The 20,492-nt window shown below is 37.7% G+C and overlaps 1 protein-coding gene across 1 annotated transcript in view; it reads left to right on the top strand.

The window, feature by feature from the left end:
• OFD1 (OFD1 centriole and centriolar satellite protein) overlaps positions 1–20,492 on the top strand; it is an 85,467-nt gene that overhangs the window by 44,617 nt on the left and 20,358 nt on the right. The window contains exons 9-17 of the mRNA XM_063457742.1: positions 468–574; positions 1,592–1,711; positions 2,181–2,254; positions 6,230–6,321; positions 8,008–8,197; positions 8,641–8,771; positions 11,132–11,243; positions 13,003–13,608; positions 13,708–13,855. Coding sequence (XP_063313812.1) covers positions 468–574; positions 1,592–1,711; positions 2,181–2,254; positions 6,230–6,321; positions 8,008–8,197; positions 8,641–8,771; positions 11,132–11,243; positions 13,003–13,608; positions 13,708–13,855 — 1,580 coding nt within the window. The remainder of the gene's footprint in view (positions 1–467; positions 575–1,591; positions 1,712–2,180; positions 2,255–6,229; positions 6,322–8,007; positions 8,198–8,640; positions 8,772–11,131; positions 11,244–13,002; positions 13,609–13,707; positions 13,856–20,492) is intronic.

The raw sequence follows: 20,492 nt of genomic DNA, 5'->3' as shown, positions 1-20,492 counted from the left end.
TAAGGCATGTCTACCCAGTTATTTTTATTATTTACATAAACTGTCTGAATAATCTACTATGCATTTAATACTCATATTCTTTGACATGTTTATTAGGCTTGTTTTACATTTATTATACTGTACTCGGCTTGCCTGCTAGAATACCATAACCATAAAATTTGTGCAATTGTTCTGCATGTCATGTTATAATCTTATACTGTCTGTTTTTTCTTCGCTTGCCCTGCTGTTGTGGTGACACAGGCGTGTATGTTATTTTTTGCACAACAAAAATAAAGAATTAAAAAAAATGTTGCGCTTTAATTGCTAATTTGATGATAAATGTGTTGTTATTGTTTGTTTATTTTTTTACGATCTGAATCACTCATATTTAAAAGTCAGTAATATCATGGACCGTTAGTGCTTTAGCTTTTCACAAGTATTGGTGCTTACATTATGTATTCTCAAAAGTGAAAATTTTATATTTACAGATAGAAGCAAAGGAAATGTATTCACAGAGACAAACTTTGCTGAAAGAGATTGAGCTTGTACGGAGCAGAGAAACAGATTTTCGCCAGCGGATGGAAGCCTTTGAGCTGTATGTAAATTATGAATCATTTAAAAAAAACTAACATTTAGTACTGTTTTTGGTGTGATAATTTCTTCTATCAAAATTTTCAAGGGTTCACCCACAGTATGGGCTTACAAAAGATTATAGGAAACTGTTCGGAGGACCTGTGCGTCATCTTAATTCAAGGGGGTTAAACCATTTACAAACAGCTTAATCCTAAAGTTAAGTAGACAACGTCCATCAGCTCTGCACCTCTTCTTCTGGCGATGTCCAAGGGTGCGATGAGTAAGCCTCTAGCTGGGTGCTAGTGATAGGCTAAGAGGGTCAACTGATGCTCTCAGTCCATCACCTGCTCCACATTCTGTAACTTTCTCATCCAGCTCGAGGCTTCTTCATTAAAACCTTGGACATCAGAAGAAGAGATGCAGACCTGATTAACACCAACTATTTAACTTTGGGGTTAAACTGTCCATAAACTGTTTTAACTCTAAAGGTAAAGCACACCCAGAACCTCTAGGCACCATAGCAACTTCATTGAGAGGATGTTACTGTGCTTGACATATTCCTTTAATGTTATTGATTATGTTAGTTATTTTATTTAAAAGGGACACTCCAGGCCATATAACGTCTGCAGCTTATTGTAGCTTTTATGGAACAAAGACTCTAAGGGTGCAGTACCTCAAAATTGATAATTATACAGTGGTGAGTAACTTTTAGGCAGTCTAATAACTTATAGGCAGTTTTTATTTTATATTATATAATATACAATTAAAATCAGACTTAAATTTCAATTCCTACACTACTGGTCAGGCCTAAAAGTTACTCACTACTGTTGTTTAGCACACTAGCCTGGTGAATTTCTACACACCAAGACAAACTATCCACTCACTAATGGACATTTCAAAGGTGGTGAGTGTGCTACTTTTGGGGTACATTAGAGTTGCTGCAGACTTATGCTTTTTAAGTCAGGTGTTTTTAAAATTATCACATGTTGTGAGCGTTAAAAATCTTCTGTCATAATTCACATGATTTTTTTTTCTACAGGGCTAAACAGTTGCAAGAGGAGAAAACCAAAAGTGTGGAAGAGTTGTTAAGGAAGAGACAGCTGGAAGTTAGGAAACTAGAAGACAATTTTGAAAATAAGCTTAAAAATGAATTACTCAGGTATTTAATCATGCATTCTGTGATAAATTAAGTGGCTGTCATTACATTTCCCTTGAAGATGTTTTCTTTTCTCTTCTCTTCTTTTTTTGTGCATATTCAGATAGTTGTTCCCCACACAACTTTAACAAATTGGTACACTATGAGTCACATATGTGTTTCATTTGAAGAAGAAAGAAACCACAGGCAGGCCTTTTCTCATTAAAAAAAAATTATATTTTTAGAAAATTCCAATGCTGTTACATTTTTTTTATTTTATTTGTAAGGTTTGATTTGTAATTTGTGTTTCTATTGTTTGTTAAAAAAGTCAGTTTTTTTTAAATTGAAATACTTACCCTTATTTATGAAAGCCACTACAATTGTTCATATTTGTTCTTTACTATATATTGTTTTGTTAAAAATCTATACAAAAAGATGATTTATGTTTTTTATGGAAGAGATCCATCTATTCTGTTTTCTCCCAACATGCTAGGTATCAGATTGAATTGAAAGAAGAATATTTAAAGAGGACGCAGAAAGTTAGTGAAGATGAAAACAGAAATAAAGGTTAGTAAATTGTCATATAACTGAGTTTTGTTTTGTTTCCAAAAATGTTTTGGTCCTTTTGTGACTTAATATCCATTGATTATACCATTCACTGATATAGGGTACATAGCGAATATTTGGTCCATAAACAGCGAACTTCTGTTGAAAAAAACAACAACCTCATATTTAATATCTGTAAAAAAAATGAGGCCTATCTGCCATGCTAGAAAGACACAACTTGTGTCAGTAGAAATCACTCTGCTACTTTGGCAATGATCCCCAGGCAGCAGCTGAACTTGCTTAACAGCATTACCAGGTACAAGCTCATTCTACTGGAAACAAGACTTTGCAGCCTGCTCCTCCACACAGGTCAGAAGAGGCATCTTACTGTATTTCATGCTTGTAAACACCTGGACCTCAGTTTACTTACAGGAGTGAGTACCAACACTACCACAGCACAAAATTGCATGTGAAGTCTAAGCAGAAGGAGACTATGTGGTGTGGGAAGCCTCTGTTGCATTATGGGGACATTCTCTGAGTATTCGATTGACCATGTTTCACTTTCTGGGTAAAGTTGTTGTCGCATTCTTGAGTTTTCATTACCGGATGTCAGAGACAGGGAGTGCGACTTAGATCCAGGCCTGACAAGATACAACTGCCAAGTGAGTTTAGGACTGCAAGGTGACCTTATATCCTTACACTTGCTTCTCCATAACATCATACATCTCTATTTTGGCTTTTTCCAGGGACACTATCCAGCAACTGGACTTGACATTCTAGTAGACATGTTGTGAAGCTCACATACAAACCTGGGATTAACTTGGCAGGTACACCTGTATACAAGTTTACAGTTTTTCCCTGTTTTGTGGCAGATCTCTGTATGCATCAGGGCAGAGCAGAAATGTTTGGATGGTTAAGTATCTGGTTTCTGATACCATGGTTCTTACTCCTTCGTTTTGCTACATTTCTAACACTTAGAATGTTGCCCAGTGGATTTTGTACTAAGACTCTGCTGTATTACTTTATATACAGTTTTGTTTGTTTTTGTTCATTCTCTTGTATAATTGTGTTTACTATTTCTAAAAGCATGGTATAACTAGTTGTCTTAGCAATATTGTTAAGTAACATGCATCTGCCATTCAATAAGCAAAGATTGACAAAACAAGCATCCCATCTGTGACAACTCAGACTACTGATTGTTATGGTTTTATTGTTATGTTAAACCCTTACTGTTATTATTTCATTATTATGATAAGCATAGTCTCACAGAGAGAGAGGGGGATTTGTGTTCTTGGTGGTGTGCTGGATGCTTGCATGAACAGGACATGTGATTGTGCCAGGGTTCTAACTGTCCCAGCTGTCGCTCTCTCTCTTGACTCGGCATTTAACTCTTTTTTTTTTCTGTTGGTGGTGTTTGGTTCTCTCTCTGAAGTTGCTGTGCTTTGTCTCTCTGTCAGCTGACTGAAAAAAATCTAAATCCAAATAATATCCTAATGGTACAAAAATAGTGGTACAGGCTCTGTTATTGGGAAGATGGCATCTAAGTAGCCATGACACATCCATATCCTTATATTTATTTTCGTTTAGAGAGGCTGTTGTCTTTCAAAACATCTTGTAGTAGGGGAAGTCTACAAAAACCTATATTATGCCTCATGTACAGTTGTCATCCCCAAATATTGGCAATCAAACTATATTGTGCATGTGGTAATGGTAACTTATATCCACCAGTTTAGACTTCAACAACAAACTTCCACAGATTCCTAGAGTATTAGATTAAAGAAACACCATGAGCACAATAACAATGTGATCAGAATTAAGTTTTTTTGTGCAAAGGAGGTCTCTGGTCGCCGGCTTACCTGAAGGGGCTACATCATTAACAAATAGTTTAACCTCAAATTCTTTAATCCGTCGCTCGTTAATTCTCCCAATGAACTTTGCAGTCTGAGGCTTGAATCAGAAAACCTTGGACTGAAACCTGTGGATATGAGAGGTCACAAAGCGTGAGAAAAATAAGTACATTTCTCACTCCATTTTCTGAAAGGGGAACTACTAATTCAAGCCTCGGAACGGCAAAGGAATTTTGTGAGAAAAGGGTCGACGGGTGTTGGAGTCAATAATGTGGGGTTAAATTGTTCGTTAATGGTTTAGCTCTGTGAAGTAAATCAGTGTCCATTGACCTCCTTGCACCAAAGCAACTTAATTCCGATGAGGTTGTTATGGTGCCTAGAGTGTCCCTTTAAGTAATGCTCCCTGAGACTAGAATTTAAACTCAGGCAAGTTAACATCAGCCAACATACTTCTTTCTCTGTCCAGGGAACAGGTTTCTGTTTAAATTAATATTATAGTATCTTTTACAGCCACATGTACGTTAACCCACTTCTAAAATATCAAATCTTGTCATCCAACAATTTGCAAGCCACTAACACATTTCTTACTGTAGCTGGTTTGAAGATTAGATACGTATAACCCTGATTATTTTCCACAGACCCAGGCAAATAATTAGAGGGGGGAGGGCAATCAAACCTCACAGCATAGCACAAGGATTGATGACAGCAGTGACTTGTTCTGGTTTATTGTGAGTGCAGTATTCATTTATGGTATACCTGCTCAATGCACTGGCCACCAGCAGATGTTATTCAATAAGGGGTTGCGATATGTGGAGCTCAAGGACATCTTAATTGAACTCAGAGATAGAATTGAATCGAACTCGGGGACATATCATGAGTAAATAAATATCAAGTTTAATACATTTCATCAATAGTCGGGTGGTTTTTCACATGTAACTATTTTTTCTGAGTTTAATAATTTTGTCTTGCAATACTTGGCAACTTAACACTTGAATTGTTTATATTATTTCTACAAGTTGGTTGCTATTGCAACCAGAGAGTGATGTTGGACTAACTAAGGGTTAACTAATTAACTAATCAACCAACGAATTTGTAATATGTGTGTTTACAATGCCATTATTTCCATGGAGTACTAAGCCACACTGATTGCCAACAGACACAGAATATAATCTAGAAATGTTTAATTCTGAAACTCAGCAGTGTTCATGTCTAATGTTACACATTATAAACATGCACACATTTGAGGAGAATGTGTGCTTGTCTCCGAGATGTTAGGTAGGTGGTTTGGTAGACAGACAACAAGTTTTCATCAGCTGGTCAAATTTCCCAGCTATTACTCTGGAATATATTACAGGCAGCAAAATTGTGCAAAGATCTGGGAAAATGAATACTTAATGTTGGCTTTGCATAATTTTCCTTTGCTTTTCCTGGCTCTGTGACCACCATCAGAATTAATTCTGCTTCTCTGTTTCTAAATGAGCATAGTTCACACACAAAGATTGTTAGCAAATGCTTTTTTATCACGAAGACATTCATTCGATCTATAAAGTCTACTCATGAAAAAATAGGTTATTCCTTAATATATTATAATATTTTACCTCTACATAATAATAGCTCCATTATTTGCAAATGTGTCAATAAAAATGTATTTCCTTAAAGCCCATCCCATTTCTCCCATAGTCCTGGAGTGTCCCTTACTACAGTTATTGTTATGTAGACTCTTTAGTAGGGCGTGGTGAGATACCACACAGAACATCTGGTAACAGCTGGATGTACATGCCTCCATTTAAATCCTGACCTAGCCATCCATACCTTTTTAAAGTATTACCTGTTCTACCTTTTACTGCTGTTGTTGTTGTCATTTTGAAGTAACATGCTTGCAATGGTATGTACATATTTGTAAAATGAGGCTAATAAATGAAAATGCTATATATCAATCTATGGATGTATCAATAGCCGGGGAGAGAGGAGGGAGGGGGAGATAGAATGTATACAAAAACTGTTATTAAATGTGTGTTGTGTTGTTATGTAGACTCTTTAGTAGGGCGTGGTGAGATACCACACAGAAAATCTGGTAACAGCTGGATGTACATGCCTCCATTTAAATCCTGTTACTAAATGTGTGTTTTCCGTTTGTGTGCCATATCAGAGGAAGCTGCCCACTTACGTGAAGAAGCCATTATATTAAACATGAAGAAACAAGAGGTGGAGAAAGCTGTGTCACACACACGGGAGCTGGAGGTAAGGGAATTTACAAATTAATTTTAACATAAACAGGGAGGGATCGTCTCAGTAAAGCACTTTTCCATAGTTCACATTCTCCTTTCCAAAACATACAGGACACAACCAACATAAACCCAGCAAGTGTAAACCTATCACCCAACCACATAAACACGAATCTATTTAGTCATATCAAGTTTTACAGAAATCTGCATGTCGGCATAACCTGACCCATTGGCTTGGTAAAATGTTTTTTTACATAATCTCTGGAATCGTCCTAGAGCTGACCTGCAAATTAAAATGAATCCTGCATTATGTTACCTGTTAACCCACATCCAGCTTGTACGTTGCATGCCAATTGGAATAGGGTATATTTTCTCATTGCAAACTATGTGCGGCAGCAAAGTACTTACTGACATAAAAGCATAAAGGCAAATTAGGTATAAATGTCAATACAGAATCAGATAAACTGAATGGTATGCATGTTCAATCTGGAAGAAAATAAAAGAGCTTACGTAAAACTTCAATTTCTAAAGTAGAAAGGGTGTAGGAAAAATATTGTGTACCCAATAAAACAAATTAGTTTGTTAATACCTTTTATGTATATGGTAATTTGCAATAGTGCGATTAAACCCTTTACATTTTTCTGATATATTTATTCCACTTAAAGTGAGGAAAAGTACGCGATTTTGGTACGGTATATTTGTTCAAGCACACATTTTATCTATACTTTACACACAGTTATTGGTAATTCAGTAGTTTTGTTTACAACATTTAAACGTAGTACTTGTACTGACAGTGTTGTAAAAATCTACTTTTCAATTTTCCACAAAGGTCATTACGTTGCTTAGCATTTCTTGCACAGAATATGCACATCTGCAGACATCAAGAAAATAAAATCTAATTTATCAATAGCTACAAGGTCAATTTCACCTGAACCACTTCCAGATTATTTAGACAAACAATTGCAGTGACAGGAACCATCTTTAACAGGAATTAGACTACTAGGTGTAGGAAGAATTAATTTGAAAATAATATGACAGATTTGTCTTTGATCTCCTTACTACAGCTGCACATGCAGTCAATATTAGTGTTTGGAAGCCAGTTACACTACATTGATAGGCCCTGTTTTCATATGTGGAGGAAAGCAGTGCAGTAAAACAGATGTAATAATTATTTATTTGCTAAAGCAGACCGTTTAGAATGTAATTCAAAGCATTATCTGTGCTGTCTGTGTATTATGCTTCCCATGAGAAATACAAACCATGCGCCTCAAACATAGGAAATGGACCGCTTGGAAATCAGTATTTATTCCAAAGCCCCATATCCAAATTAGGCTAAATTGTAAGAATTGGAAAAGGAAAACAAAAGTATTTGATTCAGTGTGAAGTAAGCAATCTCTTAACTACAGTCATCTTCAAAATACTGTTGCATGAACGGCCATTGGTGCTTGCAAGCAAAAATTTAAATTATAGGCCAAAGTATGTGAATTTAAAAAAAACCTCAGTCAGTTTGTCCAGGCCTGCTTTATATTGCCTAATACTATCAAACCCCTATTTAATTTCTGGTTTATTGAATAACCATCTCTGTCTGTCTGATTTTAGTTGCTACTGGTCTCCCCGGGATCAGCAAATGGCATTTTTTTTTAAATAGAATTTATCATCAGGTATATCTGTTTGAATGTTCATTGATATTTTGTACTTTCAGACAGAAGTAAATGCGCTGAATGTTCAGCTCTCTCTGTTAACAAAGCAGAATCACCAACTGACTGAGAAGCTGAGGGAAACCATAGACTATCCTTTAGTAATTCAAGAAAAGGCAGAGCTTCAGGCACAAAGCAAGTCACTCAAAGAACAACTTGAAGAGGTTCGCAAGGAAAATCAACTTCTCAGAGACAGTGAGTATCTTTTAGTATTACTAAAACATTGTCTGTTTCATATTGAAGATTGTAGTGGCTCATGTTTCTATGTTGGTGATAGTCAAAAAGATTCTATCATATCCCATAATGCATGTGGCTTTGTCCCAGTATATACTGTTTGTGGAGCAATGAACCTAGAATTGTGAGATTTAGCAAATAGCATTGTGGGATATAATGGTATCTCCCTGAACAGATGTGAAGAAATGCCAGGTAAGTGTGTTATTTAATTTATTGATGTACTGGAATTGTCTTGGCACAATGTGTATGTTCTCTATAGCTAGCCACACATTTTTGGATGATGGGTTCACTTTAATGAACAATTATGATACATTCCACATTATTCTTCATATATGGTATTGTTTTATATTGTACTTATTGATAAGAATATATCAATTGAGCACATATGGGTATTTCCACCCTAGGAGCTATAAAGCCTGCTGTCGAATATGCTGCTCTCCAGGAAGAATTTAAAATTTTGGAGAATGCCAGGAAGCAGGAGCAGGATGAGTTCAAAATGAGAAGGGAACTATTGGAAAGGCAACTACAAACAGAGGTGAGTGTAACACTGCTTAATATTTGGGTTTCTGTAAGAAATAAATGTTCACAGAATTTGACAAAATGCTGGCATAACACTTACTGCACAACATGCAACTAAAATCATGTGCTCAGTGTATCTGTTAACTTCTGAATCCATTCCGATGGCAAGGACACCTGCTAAACTGGCTGAGGATTCCCCTTATAGAATGAGTTGGAACCAGAGAGTGCGGTATGTCAGAATAGTAGAGTTGATTCCTTCAAAGCCAGCTCAGCATTTATCCTTCTGACATTTGTACAAAATATGGAGTTGCACACTTGGCACCTCCTTGTGGATGTTACAGGATAAATTAAGTCATCACACTCATCCCAAGAAGGCAATGAATAAAAAAATAACTCAGGAGAACTAAAAGAATATATTACAAATAATTATTTTTATAATCTCATTCTTCTGAGTTACTATGTTATTAGAATCAGTCTCATTAAGTTGCGACATAATAAATAGATCCCTGAATGTACTTGAATCTAGTAAAGCTAAATGTTTTCTTTCTGGTTAAAAAACATTTGATGATATTCTTTGGGGTATTATTCACCTAAAACACTATTAGGGTTATTTACTTGAATGAGAATTGTTGGGCATTCATAGTAAATGTAGAATTTTAAAACAATTCCCAGTCAGCCTTGCTTTTAGTTTGGCTATGGCTACTTTGACCTTAAACGTGCAATTCACTTTGAATTTCAGACAATTCACACTCTAGTAAATTACACTAGTAAAGCATATTCTATGTTTCTGTCTATTAAGCGTTATTCTTCCTCTTTACAGCTCTTTTCATTGAAAAACTATTCCATATATATATATATATGTCGGGGCATTATCAGAGCTAAAATAAAATTGTGAAAGGCATGATGTCGTTGGACCATTGTCATTTTCAAATAAAATATGTACCGGTATATAAAAAGGTATCAATGTGTTATAGTAGATGTTTACAATGTTTTAAATGTTTTGTTTATTTCAACCCTAGGACGTTCCTTCTCAACTCACCTAATTAAAGGAATTATATGATGTTAAAAATGCATATGTATTTGTAACATTATAGTCTTTCAGGGCAGTTTTAGAAAAAGTGAAACTCTCCTTTTACCCATCACGGCAAGGTCTCCTCACGACAGTTGCCCCGCCTTCTGTGAAATCTTTATTAAGAAGCTTTCCTGCCCAATTTGTTGCTTCTTCAAAGAGAAGCATTGGATGCACAGCAGTCATCTCACTGTACCAATTGTATCCCTGCAATATAGGAGGATAATAATGATGCATGTTGAACTTTCTGAAATTGAACTTGTAAAGGCTAGTAGAGGAATATTGGGGGCAAAAAGTAAACAATGCCATTTGTCTAATCCAACTTTACATTGCTAAAAACACCAATACTACACATTAAGGTGTATTGGTTTTGGTGATTAGAGATATAATCTCTCCAGAAATTAAAGGTGATTTTGCTCACCTTTTTTCCTGTGCCGCGCTGCAACTGGCCCCGTCTCAGTGACTGAGATAATCAGTTCCAATGCTTTCTCATAGGAGAATACTGGGAGGCTATTGCGCACGCGCAAAAAATGCCACACTGCACCAATCAGCATCTTCTTATAGAGATGCATTAAATTAATGTGTCTCTATGGGGAGCGTTTAGCACCTCCATGCAGAGCATGGAGATGCTGAATGCCAGCGCTGCACACTGTGCAGCACTGATCTAGGAAGCACCTCTAGTGGCTGTTTGAGCGAAAGCCTCTAGAGGTGTAACTAGCCACCACTGTTCTCTGAAAAGAACATGCCATAGACACCATAACTACTACATTCAGCTGTAGTGCTTCTGGTGACTATAATGTCCCTTTAAACATTACAAAAATAATGAAATTGTTGCGTTATTAATATTGGTTTAATTGATTTTATTGAAGTCATGTACAATAAAGGCAATGCACAGCTCATTCCTTGATGTCCACTTCATCCTATAAAAGTCTGTTACTTGGCCTCTACTGGAGCTAATGGTAGAAGCACTGTACATGCATATCTCTGATGCTCCAAGACACACATGCAGTGTTTTCCTCATAAAAATAAATGGACCCTATATCCAGTCCTGGACAAATTTGCTCTTTCGTCACGGAGCCATATAAATTGATAAGAAGCTAGTCATTGCTGTGAGCAATTCACCCCAAGGATATGTGGTCTTTCAAAAAAATATGGAATGACTGTGTTTTATGGAGCTGGATGAACGATACCATTAACAGTTTTTTTCCCCTACAGACATGGAGAAAAGTTTAGGGGGAAACTATTAGGGCTCTGCCAGAACATCTGCTTATATGGTTTGCTATTTCCTTTATCACACTGCTGTACAGGTTGAGCGGTATACAGAACTAAAGATGCAGTTACTAGGCAGTGAGGATTCTGCAAGGCGATTAAATGCTGAAGTAGAACAGCTGGAATTTCAGCTGCGGCATACACGACAAGGTTAGATTTGTTTTTTCTTGTTATTTCATAAAATTTTCTGTTCTGTTTCTGTTGGCCCATCTGTGAAATCATAAATAAACTGGATGTGTGTGTGTAATTAATTTGCTGAACCAGCTATGAATTGAATTAGAAAAATATATATATATTATTAGGAATAATTCGATTTACTAAGAATTTGATCAACTTCAAAATACTTATGTGAGACTCCACAAAATTACAAAAATATGTGCGTTATTAGTGCTGTTCAGTATTAATGCATCAACTGCTTTACTTGAGAGACTATTCTTGAGAGACAAAAAAATAAGAATGCATTATAATAATATCCATATCCAGAAAGTGGCAGATAAAGGATAATATATGGAGAAAAGCAGTTGTAAAGCCAAGCACTTGTTCAATATAGCAAATTAAAGCAATGTGAAATATACCTTAAGCACCGTGTAGCTGAAATGTCACTTGATGCAGATTGTTAGATACTTGCTGTACAACTATACTTGAGAGACTTGTCTGTAACAAAAAAAATCAGTTACCTGAATGTGTATTGTTCCTTGTAGTGGGGTGGCTACACATTTGCAATTGTTTAATGTATTAACTCACCAAAAACCAGTAAATGAATATACGGTGTATGTGAATTGAATACCTTACGCAGTCTACAAAGTTGCCATTAGTAAATGGAAGGGAAACTATATGGAGTTCAGTATAACCTTACTGTATATCCATAACCGGTCCATTATTTTTTTTTTTATAACTCTGTGATCAGGACATTTTTAAATAGGCTGGACACATAGATGCAGCTAGTATCACAATTGTACTCTAATATACATTGCTTTTAAATTGCTGCCTGGGTAAATAAAGAAACAAAATACCCTGGCTCACATTTCATCAAACCACTCTGGATAACATATTTGTGAATTGTGACATGTGTCATATTCAGTCCATTATAGTTATGTAAAATAAGAGTACAGGTATCAAAAAGTTTGTCAATTTATTAGTGGTATCACCAAAATAGATTTGTAAAGTTTGTGAAGATATTGATTATGTCCCTGCAGTCTCACTGCTCAGTTCTCTACCATTTAAGAGTTAAATCACTTTGCTTATGCAGACCTAGCCACAGTCTCTGCATGTGACTTACCCAGTCTTCCTACATATTTCCTGTAAAGAGAGATGCAATGTTTAATCTTCCTTTGTTGCACAATCTGTGTAATTTATAATTTATAATTTCCTGCTCTGTTATGAGCCTATAGGAGTGTTCAGTGTTTGGTTAAATGTCAAATTAACAGAGTAAAAGATAGAAAAACTTCTCAGGTAAACACTCAGTGCAGTCACGTCTGATTGAAAATGAAACTATTTTTACATGTTGGCTAAATTGCAGAGAATTCAGCAGTGAGACTGCCGGGGCATGATCTATACACCAAAGCTGCTTAATGGAAGTAAAGTTATTTTGTGCTTAAAGTTAATTTAATTTATTTTTATTAAAACAGATTGTTAAGGTGGTGGTATTTTTTTTTTTTTTTTTTTTAAACATTGGGGAAATATGAGCAGAATGACATTTGTAATAATGAACTAGTTGTTGTCGTTATACCTTGCAGTTTCAGTGTTTACCTGTATAGAATGATTTGATTTTAGATTATGAAGATCTTTTCACTTTATGTCTGGTATTGCTTTTGAGATCATCGCTTAGAAACAAATATGTATATATCAGTGTACTAAATGATTGTGTTTCTTAATAGTTTCTACTTGTGTGTTTCTATTTCACGTGCAGCTTTTGAAAAGGAAGTGTATCGCAACCCCAAACCATCTTTTGTCGATCGCTCTGTGCAAGGCTTCACAACCAGCAGGACTGGGCCTCCTTATATTTACATTGATAAAGATCCACTGAAAAGCCATCTAGTATTTAATGCCTTTGAAGCTGGTGGTACCTCTAATTCACATTATTGCTATGCCGCAAGAACTCGCAGCAGCTCTCCAGATTCAGATCTCGAGTTTGTAGCCAACACAAAGGCCAAAATCAAAGAGCTTGAAAAAGATGCAGAGTATTTGGAGGAGGCTTACCGTAACTACAAGGACAGACTCATCTATGCTGCTGAGGTGGAAAGCATGACTCAGTCTAGTGCTCAACCAAGAAGAGGATTCTTAAATAATGTCTCTACTGCATCTCATCAAAAGGTGAATTTTGTAGGTGACAACCTGACTCCTCAACAGCATATCCTTCTAAACAGACTGAAAACACAGAGGTGCGAAGAGTTAGTAACTACTGAGTGTGAGAGGACACCACTTGTTTCAAAAGTATCTTCTCGGCGACTGTCTTCAACACCTAAAGCCAATGTTTTCCAAACTATAAACAAAAAAGAACATATTTCCTCAGAAGGTATTTATTTATTATACATATACCTATTTGCAAAATAAATTTCCAGATATATTAGCTAAATGACCTGGAACTGTGATTCTTTTTTTTCTTTCTTTCTAGTAACAGATCATGATGGTTCCTATATTTCATCATCTCATCACAGTCGCAATAAGCCGCTGTCTCCGATACCAAAGAATAGCCAGTTTCCTACACTGAATCAAGAGGTTTCTCTTCTTTGTCAAGAGACTGAAAAAAATCTGGTTTCCCGGTAAATAAAATTAATAATTGTATGTATGTATGTATGTATGTATGTATATATATATATATATATATATATATATATATATATATATATATATATATATGTATATGTATATATTGCACAGTAAGAACTATTAAAGGGACACTATAGTCACCTGAACAACTTTAGCTTAATGAAGCAGTTTTGGTGTATAGAACATGCCCCTGCAGCCTCACTGCTCAATCCTCTGCCATTTAGGAGTTAAATCCCTTTGTTTATGAACCCTAGTCACACCTCCCTGCATGTGACTTGCACAGCCTTCCATAAACACTTCCTGTAAAGAGAGCCCTATTTAGGCTTTCTTTATTGCAAGTTCTGTTTAATTTTCTTATCCCCTGCTATGTTATTAGCTTGCTAGACCCTGCAAGAGCCTCCTGTATGTGATTAAAGTTCAATTTAGAGATTGAGATACAATTATTTAAGGTAAATTACATCTGTTTGAAAGTGAAACCAGTTTTTTTTTCATGCAGGTTCTGTCAATCATAGCCAGGGGAGGTGCGGCTAGGGCTGCATAAACAGAAACAAAGTGATTTAAGTCCTAAATGACAGTGAATTGAGCAGTGAAATTGCAGGGAATGATCTATAAACTAAAACTGCTTTATTTAGCTAAAGTAATTTAGGTGACTATAGTGTTCCCTTAAGTTTTCTATTTTTAAAAGCATTAAGTTTGAAAAGTTATCAAAATACAAAGTGAGTGAACAGAACAAAATCTCTCTCTCTCTCTCTCTCTCTCTCTATATATATATATATATATATATATATATAGCCAAAGAAAATCAGCACTCCCAGGATTTGTATCAAAAAATGAAAATAAGTCTTTATTCCAACGGTCAACGTTTCAGTTCCGCTAGGGAACTTTCATCAGGACAGAATACCCTGGTATTCTGTCCTGATGAAAGTTCCCTAGCGGAACTGAAACGTTGACCGTTGGAATAAAGACTTATTTTCATTTTTTGATACAAATCCTGGGAGTGCTGATTTTCTTTGGCTATATCTATTTAGTGCAATCTAGCACCGGGTCTACAATCAAGTAAGTTGGAGTGCAAGGTCTCTTTTTCTTTTTTTATATATATATATATATATATATATATATGTATGTGTGTGTGTACGCAAAGTGTATTGTGTTTTATACCCCAGCTCCTATAGTCTGTAGGCTCGTTTGAGCAGGGTCCTCTTCAACCTATCGTTCCTGTAAGTTTTTTGTAATTGTCCTATTTATAGTTAAATCCCCCCCCCTCTTATAATATTGCATAGTGCTACGGAATCTGCTGGCGCTGTATAAATGGCGATAATAATAATACTATAATCTACACTGTATATCTATTACAATTATATATCTAAAATATATATATATATATATATATATATATATACACCTTGCCTTTCAATATCATACTACTAAGTACATTTTCACAAAGTCAATGATTTTGTAGGCATACAAACAGGTGCATGATTAAACAATTGTACCAAACAAGTGGTAATGTAGATCAAAATACAATCATTGAGCGAACCTGAAACAGCTGTGTGGTAGGATAAAAACTGGGTGGGTGGGGGGGGGGGGGCGGGGCCTGACCGCCAAGCTGGACGGACGTGGAGCACCTCGGCTCCCTGATAAACTTTCAATAACCGGCATAAAATCACCCCTCATCATCTGCAAAAACCCTCAGCTGTTGTGAGAGGGCAAAGGGGACCCGACCAGCAATCCTCGGGGGAACTATCAGCTCCCGATCTGCCGGCGACACGGTCAGGTGGGCGGATGGGACTGCGTCCTGCTGTGAGGCTCTGGCGGGAGAAGCGGCCGGTCTCCCGTGCTTAGTCCGGCAGGACCTCTTGCGCGCCGGCTGAGGGCCCTGTTCCCCCACCCTGTGGGCCGGGGGGGTTATCCCGGATCCCACCGGGGACGCAGCGACCATTCAGAGCATCTACGCGGTAGTAAGACCGACCGGGGACCGCATGGTTAAAATCAAGATGGCCGCCGTGCTAATACTGAGACGGAGAAGAGAGGAGGAAGCACCAGAGCAACGGCTGGGCGTCGTTTGCCGATCGGAGCAGTTCAGAACACCCCACGCCGACAGCAGCCAGAAGACAGGATTTACAAGGTGTATACTCCACAAGCTAGCCCAGCTCACCAGTATGAGAACACTCTGACTCTGACCCTGCCTGAATACAGGGGAACAACGAACATGGAGAATAAGCTCTACTCCACTCCTGGCTGACAAGCCCCCAAACACTGAAATAATCAGCTATAATCAGAAGGAACTTGAACATCGCAAAGGACACTTACCGACTTAGCACAGCTACAGGAATGATCAAGCGGCTGCTAACCAGCTATACCTAAAGTTATAGTAGATTATAATGTACCTCTTAAATTAGCACCCCCACTTTTTAATATTAACGCGTGCCTCTTACAGCAGAATCTCCTCCCGCTACAGAAAGTATCTACAAGGTCGGAGAGTACATGTATACCCGGCGCTCTGCTGTCCCCTGGTGGTCAAATTTTAATAAGCGAATTGAAATTGTTACTATGCATAGCCTGAAATCCAACGACTACTTAACCAAGCATGTATAGACTAGCTACAAAAGTATATCACACTTATGCATATCAGATAATACCTGTCAGTTTATAAGCAATGTCCTGTTATATGCATATTTTGATAATAACGTTAATTAACCTTGTTACTGTTTCTACTACTACAAAAAAAAGTGCAGCACATCTTGTCTTTTGCGAGCACAACGCTTGTTATGTCATTCACCAACCTTGTCTTGTGTAATCAACTCTGCACTTTGAAAAATAAAGAATAAAAAAAAAAAACTGGGTGAGGAATAGCCAAACTGTGCTAACTAGGTGTTTTTGCTAAAAACTGTCTAATATCAAAAGTCATACACTATGGCAAGACATACAGTAGTTATAGTGCTAAATCAAGGCCTCTTCAAGGCAGTCAGGTTTTCCAGAAGTACTGCCAAAGCACTTATGAAACAGTACAAAGAGAAAGGCAATATTGAGGATTGTAGATGCAATGGTCGGCCAAGGAAACTTAATGCAGCATGTGAAAGAAACATTATACTTACTTCCCTTTGCAATCAGAAGATGTCCAACAGTGTCATCAGCTCAGAATTGGTAGAAACGAGTTGGAACCTGGTACATCCATCGACTGTATAGAGAAATCAGAAGTGGTCTTCATGGAAAGTTTGTGGTCAAAAAGACTTGGGTCTGACCAGGAAACAAGACATAGAGACTGAACTATGCATAAAAGCACTGGAATAGGAGTGCAGAGAAATGGCAGCAGGTGTTCTGGACTGATGAGTCAAATTTTGAAAGATTTGGCTGTAGCAGAAGACAGTTTGTTTGCCGAAGGGTCAGAGAGCAGTACAAGAAGGAATGTCTGCAGGCAACAGTGGAGATTCCTTGAAATTTTGGGGCTGCATTTCTGGAAATTGAGTTTGAGATTTGGCTTAATTAATAATGTCATCAATGCTGATAAGTACAGGCAGATAATCGTAAAACAATTATTATTATTATGTTATTATTTATATAGCACCAACAAATTCAGCAGTGCTTTACAGTGGGTGGACGGACAAACATGTAGTTGTAACCAGACAAGTTGGACACACAGGAACAGAGGGGTTGAGGGCCCTGCTCAATGAGCTTAAATGCTAGAGGTAGTGGGGTAAAGTGAGACAAAAGGTAAGGATAGTATTAGACTAGTGACAGTTGCAAGAGAGGAATCATCGGGAGCTATTAACAGTTTAATTGATAAGCTTTTATGAAGAAGTGGATTTTTAGTGATTTTTTTAAAGGAGTGGAGACTGGGTGAGCATCTAACGGAGGAGGGAAGTGAGTTCCACAGGAACGGTGTAGCCGTCGAGAAATCGTGAAGGCGTAAGTCTTCAGCAGAGCGTATGGGCCTAGACGGGACATACTTGTGTATTAGGGAGGATAGATAGGTGGGAGCAGCATTATGTAGATATTTGAAAGCAAGAACCAGAATTTTAAATTGAGCCCTATATCTTACAGGAAGCCAATGTAGGGACTGACAGATGGGTGAGGTGTGGGCAGGGTGGGTGGACAGGAAGATGAGCCTGGCCACTGCATTCATTATGGACTGTAACGGCGCAAGTTGGGAGCATGTAAGACCACTGAGAAGCGGATCACAGTAGTCAAGGCGAGAAAGGACAGTGGAATGGACCAGAACCTTAGTCGCATGTGGGGTTAAGTAGGGTCAGAGGCGCGCAATGTTTTTGAGATCGAAGCGTCAGGATTTGGTGATAGACTGAACATGAGACGTGAAGGAGATGTTGGAGTCAAAGAGAACACCTAGGCAGCGAGCCTGCATGGTGGAGCTGATGGTAGCACCATTGTCTTGGAGGGAGACAGACACAGGAGTAGCAATACTTGAGGGTGGAAATACCAGAATTTCAGTTTTGGTCAAGTTGAGTTTAAGGAAGTGGGCAGCCATCCAGTTAGAAATAGCAGAGAGGCCATCAGAGACACTAGTCAAGAGAGACGGGGAGAGATCAGGAGAGGACAGGTCGATTTGCGTGTCATCCGCATAGAAATGACATTGGAAGCCAAAGGCGCTAATGAGTTTACAAAGGGAGGCAGTATAGATGGAGAACAATAGGGGACCAAGGACTGAACCTTGGGGGACACCAACAGAGAGGAGTTGGGGAGAACATCAGAGCCAGAGAAAGAAACACTGAAAGAGCGCTGGGAGAGGTTGGAGGAGCACCAGGAAAGAGCAATATCTTGTAGACCAATATTGCGCAGGATGAGAAGCAGTTGATGATCAACGGTGTCAAAAGCCGCAGAAAGGTCAAAGAGAATTAGGATAGAGTAGTGACCACGAGATTTTGCAGCGAGTAGATCATTGCATACTTTGGTCAGTGCCGTTTCCACAGAGTGGTTAGCACGAAAACCAGACTGAAGTGGGTCCAGCAGAGAATTGGACTTGGATGCAAAAGGCAGTAGCGTGATAGGAGGGTAGTTGGACGGGGAGTTAGGGTCAAGGGAAAAGAGAGGAGACAGAGTACGGATGAGATGCGAGGGAATTGGATCTAGGGAGCAGGTGGTGGGGTGGGAGGACTGGAGGACTGGGAGGACTGGAGCAGAGCAGTAACTTCTTCTGCTGTAGCGGGTGCGAATGAACATCGAACAGCAGAGGGAGTGAGGTTAGGAAAAGTATTGTAAGGGGAAGAAGAAAGATGAGAGATCTCTTCCCTGATTGTAGAGATCTTGTCAGTAAATGAGTTGCAAAGTCTGAGGCAGTCAAGTTAGTAGGTGGAGGAGAAACAATAGGGCAAAGTAGAGAGTTAACCCCTTAAGACCGGAGGGCGTACTATTACGTCCTTTTAAAAGCGGCTCTAACGTAACCAATCTGGCGAATTTCAATTTCAAATGTAACACGCTATATTTGACCCTGTAACTTCCCAAAACCATAAAACCTGTACATAGGGGGTACTGTTTTACACGTGAGACTTTGCTGAATACAAATATGTGTATTTTATTGCAGTAAAAGCAAACAGTATTATGACATTGACAGTTAAAATGTCATGAAGAACGAAAAAAATCAAAAAAAATCTTATTTTGTCCCATTTTTTTCATATTAAATTATGTTTCATAGCTAAATATTTGATATTAAATGAAAGCCCTGTTTCCCCTGAATAAAATGATATATAATAAGGGGGGGTGCATTTAATATGAAAGAGGTGAATTATGGTTGGACAGACATATAGCGCAAATGCCAGGTTTTGTTTACGTTTTGTTTCGTTCACAACTTGTACATTTGGCTGCGGTGTTAAGGGGTTAAATGTGTCAAATAGTCGTTTGGGTTCGCGGGATAACATCAGGGTGTCATCTGATTGGCCTCAAATGTATTCTGCAACATGACAATGAACCTAAACATACAATCAGAGTAACTAAGAAATATTTTCAGCGTAAAGAAGAATACGATTTGGAAGTGGTGGTATTTCCCCCACAAAGCCTTGATCCCAACAAGTCTGTCTAGGATTACAATAAAAGATAGAAGCAACTGAAGCTGCCTAAATCCGCAGACGTACGGTTTTTATGTTTGTAACAACCTGTTTGCTGAGTTCCTTACAAAATTGTGTGTAAGTGTACCTAGAGCAATTTATGCTGTTTTGTAGGCAAATGGTGGTCACACCAAATATTGACTTTGTTTAGATTTTTCTTCTATTCACTCACTTTGCATTTTTTTAAATTAATTGATCAAAATGAACTGAATATAGAGAAGCTGCCAGTTTTCTTTGCAGATGTGCAAGCAGTTTTATGTATCCTGTTAGACCTCTTGCTGTTTGCTGATTGATATAAATAGAAAGGTTTCCATGCATTTAGTGGAAACATACAACAGTCCTTTTCTTCTAATTGTTGGGGCAGTTTGTTTGTAAGTGGGTCTTGTAGTTTAAGAGATGTATAGCATATAGCAGTATTTTATGCATTTATTAGTATTGTAAAAGTAGAGGAAAATGTGGACAAATTAATATCATCAGAGACAGCGAAAAATTACGTTTTCATGTTTCATACTGCATCCTTTTTATTGGGTGTAATCCAGTAGTCCTAATTACATTTCCCTAATCAAATTATCTG

The sequence above is a fragment of the Pelobates fuscus genome, chromosome 1 (assembly GCF_036172605.1).
Source record: "Pelobates fuscus isolate aPelFus1 chromosome 1, aPelFus1.pri, whole genome shotgun sequence".
Classification (NCBI taxonomy): Eukaryota; Metazoa; Chordata; class Amphibia; order Anura; family Pelobatidae; genus Pelobates; species Pelobates fuscus.
This window is presented reverse-complemented; position numbering and strand designations above follow the sequence as displayed.